The following is a 10278-nucleotide window of genomic DNA, read 5'->3' on the forward strand; positions in this document are numbered from 1 at the left end:
GGTAAACAGATTTGGACAGTTACAAAGGATGGAAAAAAGTCCTTAAGCAGACTTGGCCTAATTTACTTTGATACTGCAAGGCTTTTATTTTTTGTTAATTCTCACCTGGGGATATTCTTTCCATTGATTTTTGAGAGTATTAGGTGGGGAGGGGTGAGGGAGAAACGTCAGTGAGAGACACATCCATTGACTCCCTCCTGCTCTCCCCGACAGGGTGGGACATCAAACCTGTAACCCAGGCAACACGCTTTGGACCAGAAATCCAACGGGGCCACACTCATCCGGGGTGCGGGCAGATGCTCTAACCACTGCGCACAAGGCTTGCAAGGTTTATTATAACCCCTTTATTGATGGTTTCCCTTTGTAACTTAGGCATTAACGTATCACCCTTTTAGCTCTATTAAAATAAGGTTTTTAAGACTTGGGGCCCTTGTTTTAATTGTTTAAGTAGTTCCAGTATTTTCATCATCACAATAGTTTTTGCAAACAAAAAATTCCATCAGAATTACTTCATTCTCAAATAGCAAATCCACCAGGATTTCACCTGTTGATTGCCTAGCCTATAAACTCTTATGAAGAGCTCCATGTTTTGTTCACTGTAGTATCTCCAGGTCAGCATCCCTGACATGTAAGATACTCAAATCTAATTATTCATTTTAGGCTGGCCCTGACAACTTTTATAACACTGAAGGCATTTTTCCTGGCCTCCTAAATCAAGACAAACACCTGTAGAGTGTTTTATTTTTTTCAGTACACATTAAATGTGCTAGTCCTGAACAAAGTGTCAGCAGCAAGGTTGATGGTTTTACTTTAAGATTAAAATTAAATCAAGCTCCCATAGAAAGTTTACTATCTTAATTCAGAGAATTCAGGATTTATGTCTTTGGGTTGAGGAAGTATTGTTTTAGAAAGTTAGTATGTAGCAACACAGAGAAACAGCTTCAAAATGGTCACCACTTCAACTAACACCCCCCCCCCCCCCCCCAAATAAGAGCAGCAAAGGCACATAATTATGAGCAAATCCACATTTATTTCAACGCCATGTCGTTTTCAATTTAAAAACCTCCTAAGTTAGCAGGGAGCCCTAGTTCCCTGGGACAGCATGCCAGAGGTACTGAATGAAATTCATCACCTTTCTCTCCAAACCCCTAGCAATTCATCCAGTTCAAGTCCACACAGCGTAGAAAGCCAGTTGTCTCTTCAGTCAGTCTGCTCCTCTGGTTCCTGGTCTTTCTTTCAAGGGAGGGAGGTCAAAATGTTTCAAATGGGGAACAAAACCGCAGTTGAGCTTTCAGCTCAGGTTTGTAAGATGGAGCAAGGGAAGACCCTGCTGACTCCAAAGAAATGGACAGGTTAAAATGAATTCCTCCTTTACAGTTTTTTTTTTTTTTTTTTTTGGGGGGGGGGGGGGGTTCCTACAGAACAAAAATGACTATAAAGATTTAAAAATGAGGATCCGTTTCATAGATGAGAATCCCTTGGTAAGTGCAGGCTCCAGCTCCTAAAAAAAAGGAGGGGCCTGACCAGATAGCCTGGATCAGAAAAGGAACCTACCACACGTGAATAAAATAATCTGAAGAACAGCTCCTCTCTACTTTGAGGCCAGATAAGATACTTATGGAGAGTGGGAAAAGAGGAACAAGCCCCAACAGAAGAGAAAATGCTGACATCAGAGTATATAAAAATTTCATCTCAATCTTTAATGGTGGTAGCTCCTTTAGCCTCCTCCCTGTTTTGTTGTAGGGCCATAAACCTTTACCAAGCAGACAGCAGTAGAAAAAGGCTAGAAAGAGGGGCTTGAAGACGATGGATTTTGATTCCTGATTTTATTGTTCAATTTCTCTTTTCTAGTTAAAGTAGTCTTCGGTGGCTGGGAAGCCTGGCCTCCCAAGACCAGAGTCAGTTGGAGCTGGTTCTTGTTGGAAGGGGGTTGGGTTGGGGGACTGGGATGGGGGCAGGGAGACCCCTGATCTGCTGGCGGTCCTGGGTGGAGAAGACGAACTGCACTTCACAGAGCCTGGGGTGTGGTGGGAAGGGGATGAGGCAGGAGCGGCTGGCTGGGGAGATGGGACCCACCTCAGTCCCCAGCTTCATTCTCTTCTAATGTTTCCCCACTGGTGGCATTCTCTGCAGTCTTGGAGGCCTATATTCATGGAAAGAAGATGGAAACATGTAAATTTCCTTGGGGTAGTGTTTGGGGGACCAAGAACAAAAATGTTCTAATTCTCTAGGTCAGGCCTGAGAAGGGGGAAATAAGGATATACAAAAATCTATGCCCCACCACAACCCAGGAAGGTGGAATAAAAAGCGATGAGGTTCAACCTGCCAAAGAGGGATAACAACACACCTTCTTTTTTTTCTTTTTCTGGGTTTTCCGACTTGCAGAACTCTGGAGGAGGGCCTGGGAAAAAAGGAAGAAGGAAAACAAATTTTGAGGACTTTGGAGAAAACAGTCTTACTTTCAACACTGTACCTGTTTTTCAGGACTTTGCTTACATTTAGTCCTCACTTTCAGGACAGGTTCCATGTGCTCAACCACTTTCCAGCCCACACTAACCTTTAGCTCTGCATCCTGGACCTCCTTGTCAGACTTGTAAAGGTCAGGCTCAAAGGGACCACTGGTTATCCGCATGGGGCCATTGGGCATCAGCAGAACTGTAAATTTAAACTGGGCAACAAATTCGCCTATGGGAGAGAGAAGTGTTTTGATAAAATGTTCCCTTGATGTATCCTTTTTTCTATAAGCTATAGGGAAAAAGAAGGGAACCATATAACCAGTTCCAAAGTGAAACTCTCCTTTTAGAACTTACCCTCCTTCTCATAGAGAACATTAAATGGCTGCAGCAGTTCATGTTTGGCGCATTCCACCACACCCATCCGGGCCTTCTTCTCATCTTCAAATGCTCTGGGTAGGGGAAGACAAACTCAGGTATCCTTAACTCCCTCTCAAGTCTCATCATTTTGCTCATGCTTTTAAATGGATCCTACCCTCAGGCAGAAATCACGCTTAGGATTGCTCTTTTATATTCCCTTCAATGAGGGAGATAGGGAGCATAAGAGAACCCTTGCATGCAGGCTGGTGCTACAAGTCCAGGCAGGAGGGGAGGGGGAGGCAGGGAGGAGTGGAGGAGGGAATAGTATTCCTGGGTGTGTGGTCTATGAGTCACACCAGTTCCAAGCCCTGGCCTTGTGAAGTGCAGTATACCTTAAAGTAAACGGCATGGCATCAAAACGCCTCTCAACCTCACTGAAGAAGGCACGTGAAGTTTTCATTTTCAGGCCATATTGTTTAGAAGGATCTCGTTTATAAATGGTGGTTCTCTGTCCTGCGTCCTTGGCCTAAAAGAGTAAGTTAGGTCACGTTTGTTCGGGTGCCCCTGGAACAAACCCTCAGCCACCCCTCGTTGCTAGCTCTGTAAACACCCCTCACCTTGCCCTCTCCTGAGCTGACGAGAACGTCCACAGCATACACTTCATGTACCTCAAATTCAGCTTTCTCGTGGTCCTTCCTGAAAGGAATAAAAAGGGAACAGTCATAAGTAGTTCCTGAGTTTGGAGTTAGGCTGGAAGTACAGAAGAAAACATTCATGACGAGTCTTGTATGGTGGAAGGTAAGGGTGGGATTGGCACCTACTTCTGCTGGTCTGTGGGATTCTGGATAATGGTTTTCTCTCCATCGATGACATGCTGCTTCAATTGGTGTGACAGCATACCTGTGGAGAGGACAAAGCTTATGGTACCAACCATCCAGAAGCCCAAAAGGTTTCCAAATCCACCCACGTAAATAGTTTGATGAGGCGGGCAATGAGAGAAAAGCACCTGGCTATAAACTAAGGGCACTGAGGTTTCTGGCTTAGACTGTGCTAGAGCCAGGATGGATTCTCAAGGAAAGAAGACAGCCTTAATTATGCTAAATCACTGATACTTTATACCCTCAACCCTGTTATCTGAGGTCTCACCTTCTATTGGCGTGCAATTAAATGAATGGGCAACTTTGTTCCAGGCTTCGGTCACTTGTGTGTTCTAGAAGTACAAGATCAAATAAAAGGTGAGATACCAGGGGCTAATAAGTTCTCTACTGTGTGAATAAGAAGCATAAAGAACTGAGAGTACATCAAGTACAAGGGATTCTCACTGGTGTTTCATGTCATAGCCCTATCAATCCCTACAATCTAAACATACCTTATACTTGCATCTCCTTTTACAAAGAGCTTTCACAAAGATGGGTCTAATTCAGTGATGGCGAACCTTTTGAGCTCGGCGTGTCAGCATTTTGAAAAACCCTAACTTTGGTGCTGTGTCACATATAGAAATTTTTTGATATTTGCAACCATAGTAAAACAAAGACTTTTTTTGATATTTATTCTATATATTTAAATGCTATTTAACAAAGAAAAATCAACCAAAAAAATGAGTTTGCGTGTCACCTCTGACACGCCTGTCATAGGTTCACCATCACTGGTCTAATTAAACAATTCTGGAAGGTGAACAGGGCAGATCTATACCCCAATCTAGAAGATGAGGAAACTGAGGCTCAGAAAGGTTAAGTGATTTCCTCAGGACTAAACCAGTTAACAGAAAGAACCTGGTACAAACCCAGGCTTTATGACGATAAGTTTTGTTTATTCCATTATACCTGACATTCTAAACTGCTGAGAAGGGACAGCAAACTCTTTCTTTGTTAATCCTCACCCGAGGATATTTTTCCATTGATTTTTAGAGAGTAGAAGGGAGGGGGGGAGGAGGGAGAGGGGAAGAGGAGAGAAACATTGATGTGAGAGAGACATATCGATTGGTTGCCTTCTGTAAGCCCAGACCAGGGCCAGGGATTGAGTCTGCAACCTAGGTACACACCCTTGACCAGAATCAAACCTGGAGCCCTTAGGACTGCAGGCCGACCCTCTATCCACTGAGCCAAACTGACTAAGACATTGAACAGTAAACTCTTATTTTCCCCTTCTTACCTCTCAAACATGATCTGATCCTCACCTAAGCTACAGTTCTTAGACAAAAAGAAGTGAATAACTAATCCCAGCTAATATTATTAAACCATGTACTAGGTACTGTGATAATAATTTTCCACATGGATCATCTCAGTTGTTACAACCCTATAAAGAATAAGGCGGTATTTTATTTTTCCCATTTTACAGATGAGGAAATTTAAATTCAAAGTTATTTTTAAAGAGGTGGCAATAGGGCGAGAACTCAGAAAGTCTGGTGTCATAGCTAGACAACACTACCTTACAGTGAAGATACACATAGTTAAGTATATAAATAAAAATAATAAACGTGAAAAGAAAAAGAATAAAATAATGATAAACGTGTTAAATAATAGTTAACACAAGTGTTTACTATGTGCTGAGCATTGTTCAAAGAGCTTTTTAACAGCTCTGTGAAGTAGGTATCATTATAAGAAAACAGGTTTAAGTAAAAATTATGCAATTAAGTAGAAATGAGGAAGAAGTACAAATTGATTAAAAGCATGAAGAACAAGACAGTACAAAAAGGGAGTAAGAAAAAAGACAATACTTTTAAATATTGAACAAATCTCTGGAAACTTAAGTGTTAGAAAAATGTCTTCACTCATAGTCAAACACACTAAATTGTATTAATTCATGAAAAGTTTATGATACCTGGGCTTCCCAATATTGTCATGCAAGGTACAGAACTAACTTTTGGTCTCCCTTTGTCACCAGTTTACCAGCACTATTACGGTTTTATTTATAACCTTTAAAAATATATCTGTGTGTTATTATACACTATCTACCTAAAATTATTTCCAGGGAAACAACGCACACCAAAAACACAAAAAAGGGAAGATCACATATGGGGATATATGTAAGCTCCATATATCCCCATACAGCGAGCACGGAAGTGTCTATGGTAGGTAGTCAGGGTCTGCTGTTTACTATGAAGCTATTTAGCTCCTGCCTCATCTCTTACAGAAATCCCATCCCAAGAGGTAGCTAATTTTAAAAATATACCTTTTTTGTTGATTTCAGAGAGGAAGGGAAAGGGAGAAAGAGAGAAACATCAATGATGAGAGAGAATCATGGATTGGCTGCCTCCTGCACTTCCCACACTGGGGATCTAGCTTGCACCCTAGGTATATGGCCTGACCCAGAATCACACCGTGACCTCCTGGTTCATAGGTTAATGCTCAATTACTGAACCAGGAAGCTAATTCTAAAAAGCTATGTGTTTTATCAGAGGGCTGTGGGAGAAGTTGGCAGTTCAGCACAGAACAGTTGCAGATGCCTAGTGCACCTTTGGCTCTATTAAGCTTTGGAGTTGGACTAAACAGCTTACCTGGTTTCCAGGTTTGACCAGGCGTAGGGCAGCTTCTGCACAAAGGTGAGCTGCCTTAATGACATCTGCTTTCCTCCCTGTCACTTGGGTCCCCTGTAGATAAGGAAATATAATCAGTGTTTTCCTGGAAAGCTCTTAGTTGGTTATCCCGTTAATATCTGTGTGCCCATTATGCAAGTCCAGCCAATGAGGAGAGAAAATATCCCCCTTTTCCTTTTATTTCTCTACTAGAGGCCTGGTGCACGGATTTGTGTACCAGTGGGGTCCCTTGGCCTGGCCTGGCCTGCAGGGATCGGCTGAAACCGGCAATCTGACATCCCCCAGGGGTCCCAGAGTGCCAGAGGGCACTCTGCAAAGTTGCTGTTGCTCGGCAGCTCCTGCATTGTGTCTGCCCCCTGGTGTCAGTGCATGTCATAGCTACTGGCCAGTCAGCTGGTCGCTTAGGCTTTTATATATATAGTCTCTGTACTTACCTGGTAATAGAGCAGTGGTTCCCAATGTGGGGCACATGCCCCACAGGGGGAGCAATTTAATTTTTAAGGGGGGCAATTTGAGAGTGAGTTATTAACAGTGAATGTTTTGCATTTTTTATGGTTCTAGGGACCTCATATACAGTATATAAATATATATTGTGACATATTTATGCATTTCAGTTCTCTATTATATGTTTTGAAACTTTATTTGCTATTTCTTCATATCATTTCATATTATTATTTTTAACAATTTCTTAGTGATTTCTTCCTCAGTACTTCAACTGTCCTTTTGTTCTTTTATTTCTCTCTTCATGGATGCCATGTTCTTTGGAAGCTTGTTTAGACCAAGTCAATAGCCTTTTAGGCTTCCTCCACATGATTAGGAGTTCACTTTTTGAATAATAAGAATTATATGTCACGGGGGGATGGGAGAGGCATCAGGATTTGAGAGATGCTTAGTGGGGCATGGCCAAAAAAAGTTGGGAACCACTGTAGTAGAGGGTGGGGATAAGAAGCAAGCAGTAGTACACCCTCCCCCATTCCCCACAGGCTGCACAGAGTTCAAAGCAAACCACCTACCTGAGCTACACCAACCACAAAAGTGTGAGCCACATTAGCGATGAAGCCATCCACATGGACCCCAAGGTCACTGAAAAGAAAGAGCAGAGTACAGCATTAGCAACTGGGACTATATAAGTGCTTAGGAAAAAGACAAGTGCTTTAAATTGATTTAAACTTACATTTTTACCAAGTCACCTTCCTTGAGAATATAGTCCTGGTCGCTCTTCAAAGGGGAGAAGTGACACACACAGTTATTTACTGAAATACTGGTGGGAAAGGCAATACCTGTAAAGAGAGAATCATCTGCCTTACTTACTTCCTTGCTCTCTTAGAGCCCTGATGCCTCAGAAAAATGGAAGGGTCTTCTTTGGGGTCTTGCCTAAGTTTAATCAGTTTGGACTGGGTAGGACACTGCTTATAACCCACTTGTCATTCCAAATTTCCAATATCTCAACCAGAGGTGGGGTGAGATTGCATCATTATGACAAACAAACAGGACCGAATAAGGGTCAGATGTGGGAAATTAGTGGGGGATTGATATTTTACCTTTCTTCATTTCTTTTTCTTTCTTGAAAATTTTCCCTGTCTCTTCCATAATCATGGCATCACCTTTCTCACACAGGCTCAGCACCGACACACCTGAGCAGGATGCTTCCACCAAAGACCGAAGTACCCCTGGGGACAGAATCCCACCATGTCAGTCCTGGATGTGTTGTCTAAGTTAAAATCCAAGCAATACCTAGAAGTTGGGTCCATAGTTTCTAATATTTCCTAGTGGCATTGCCCTAAGACTGAAAGAGGGAAGATGTTTTGCCTTTTATTTTATTTTTTGTTTTGCCTTTTATAATGTACCTACCTTTCATCTATAAGTTTCTCCTTCCTTTCCTAAAATGAAGACATCAACGTTCCCTTCCCTTCCTTATATGACAACTGGGTATACAAAATCTCTCTCCTTAGGCAAGGCAGACTTTCCAAAGATGACCCCTGTGGTGTGGTAGGGCAGCATTATGAAATTCAAGGGGATCCTCGCCAAAGTATCCCACATACATGCAATGCAGACTAGAAGAAATTTATGGGAGTCAGGAACAACAGAAAAGTAGGCACAGAACTGCTGATGCAAAGCTGACGCATTGTGAAATGCTACCTTCTCCCTTCAGACGCCCCAATTAGGTGTTATTAATTCAATTTATGTAGACTTATTTCCGCAAAAACAAGTGTATAAGCCAGGGGACTTAATCTAAGGTCCCTGGGCCTCGGCAGGCTCATGGCTCACAGTTTTGGGCAGACTGCAAAGAGGTATGTGACCTAAAAGAGTTTCAAACTGGTAACTGATCACAGTGCCTCAGAAGTGCAAGAGGGGGAAAAGTTTTTCTGATTCAAACCACGAATATTATGTACAAAAACGGGGGTACTGCACTAAATGTCCATTTGTTACAAAGCATCTCCCTGGTCCATCCTGAACTTGACTATTGTGATGATTGAAGTTCTGGTGATTCTTTGAAGCCGGAAACTCAGGTTTTCCAACATCGGACCAGAGGCGCCCTGAGTACCAACCCATACTGTCAACACCATTCAAAAGCCCAAAGACAAGCTCTCTGTCCCCTCCGACTGGGTTTTGAATGGGAAAGGTGAAACTGTAAGTAGAGAAAATAGAAAGTGAGACGTCTGCCTACCGTGGCAGGCAGCTGCCGAGAAAGTCGGAGCAGTCCTAATAAGGATGACTTCTGCGATCTAAAAGCAGTCCCCCGTTCCCGGCATATTCACAGGTCTGCCTGGCCGGGGTGGTCCAGCCCCTGACAACAATCTCAGCTGAAGGCTAACTAGGCTGTCTGCACAAACTGCAGGCAGGAATGAGCAACTTCAAGAAAAGCCAGCTCTCCCTCCAAGAGGGGGCGAGGAGCTCCCAGGGTGCCCCCCAACGGCCCCCGGGCGGGCCCGAGCGCAGAAGGGGGTTCCCCCAAGGGAAGGAGTTGAAGTAAGGAACCAAAGACTCCGGCCAAGCACGTGGGAAGGCGGCTGGTGTCAGGGACGGCACCGGAGGAAGGCACCCGGCGGTCCGCACCGGGACCCGGCGACACGTGCCGGCGCCAGGTTGGCTCCGGACTCTGGGGGAGCCCCGACCACACAGAGGGGCCCTTCCGTCGCCAACAGCTGGCGCTTCCTCTCCCAGTTGGCCTCGCCGCTGCCAGAACTACAGGAGGCAGGGATCCGGACCCAAGGGTGAGCGGAGACGCGCCCGCCCAGCCTCCTTAGCAACGGCCGAGGGTCCGCGCCGCCAGGGACCCTCCTCCGAGCCCTTGCTCGTCGCCGGCCGCACCTCCGGACTGCAGCCCAGGCCTGGACGCTCGGGTCCCCGGCGCGACAGTCCTCCTACCACGCCGCCCCCAGCGGACCGGCGCGGGGCCCTCAGCGGCTCACTCCGCACGACCCCAGCGCTCCAGCCCCTCCGGGCCAGCCCGGTGCCGTCCCCCTTGCCTCCCTCAGCCTAGATCCCCGGACTCCGGAGGCCGTACTCACGGTTGGCGATGTCGCCCCCCATCTTATACTTGGTCACGACCAGGTCCTCGGCGATAGTTTGCTCCTGCTGCTCGTCCTCGCCCGACATCTTCCCGCCGCCACCACCACTGCAGCCTGGTTCCCTTGAGCCGCCGCCTGGGTCTCCCTCCCTAGCCACAAGCTGTGGCCAGAGCCCCTTCGATTCGCGAGGAGAGCGCGAGCAAAAGCGCGAGCAAGCAAGGGAGCGGGCGGGCGAGAGCGAGAAGGGGCGAACGCGCGGGCTGCGGCGCAGGGCACGCTGGGAAAACGAGTCCTTTCCGCAGCCAACCTCTAGCCGAACACCTGGACTCCTGAACTACTACTCCCAGCCTGCCTTTCGCGCCTCTACGCCAGGCCCTGGGGCCTTGCCCTACGAGGGCCTCGCACGCTGCAATCGCCG

At 45.6% G+C, this 10278-nt stretch overlaps 1 protein-coding gene across 1 annotated transcript; it reads right to left on the minus strand.

The window, feature by feature from the left end:
* Positions 1-1010: 1010 nt before the first annotated feature.
* PA2G4 (proliferation-associated 2G4) lies at positions 1011-10096 on the minus strand. The gene is made up of 13 exons (XM_070410022.1): positions 9861-10096; positions 7890-8018; positions 7523-7628; positions 7362-7431; positions 6310-6402; positions 3960-4023; positions 3635-3713; positions 3431-3509; positions 3206-3339; positions 2811-2905; positions 2558-2685; positions 2348-2401; positions 1011-2143 (listed from the first exon to the last, which is right to left on the minus strand). The coding sequence occupies exons 1-13, from the start codon at positions 9946-9948 to the stop codon at positions 2078-2080; spliced, it is 1185 nt and encodes a 394-aa protein (XP_070266123.1). The 5' UTR covers positions 9949-10096; the 3' UTR covers positions 1011-2077.
* Positions 10097-10278: the final 182 nt, after the last annotated feature.

The sequence above is a fragment of the Myotis yumanensis genome, unplaced genomic scaffold (assembly GCF_028538775.1).
Source record: "Myotis yumanensis isolate MYYU_CA2020_CCGP unplaced genomic scaffold, mMyoYum1.0.hap1 SCAF_3, whole genome shotgun sequence".
Classification (NCBI taxonomy): domain Eukaryota; kingdom Metazoa; phylum Chordata; class Mammalia; order Chiroptera; family Vespertilionidae; genus Myotis; species Myotis yumanensis.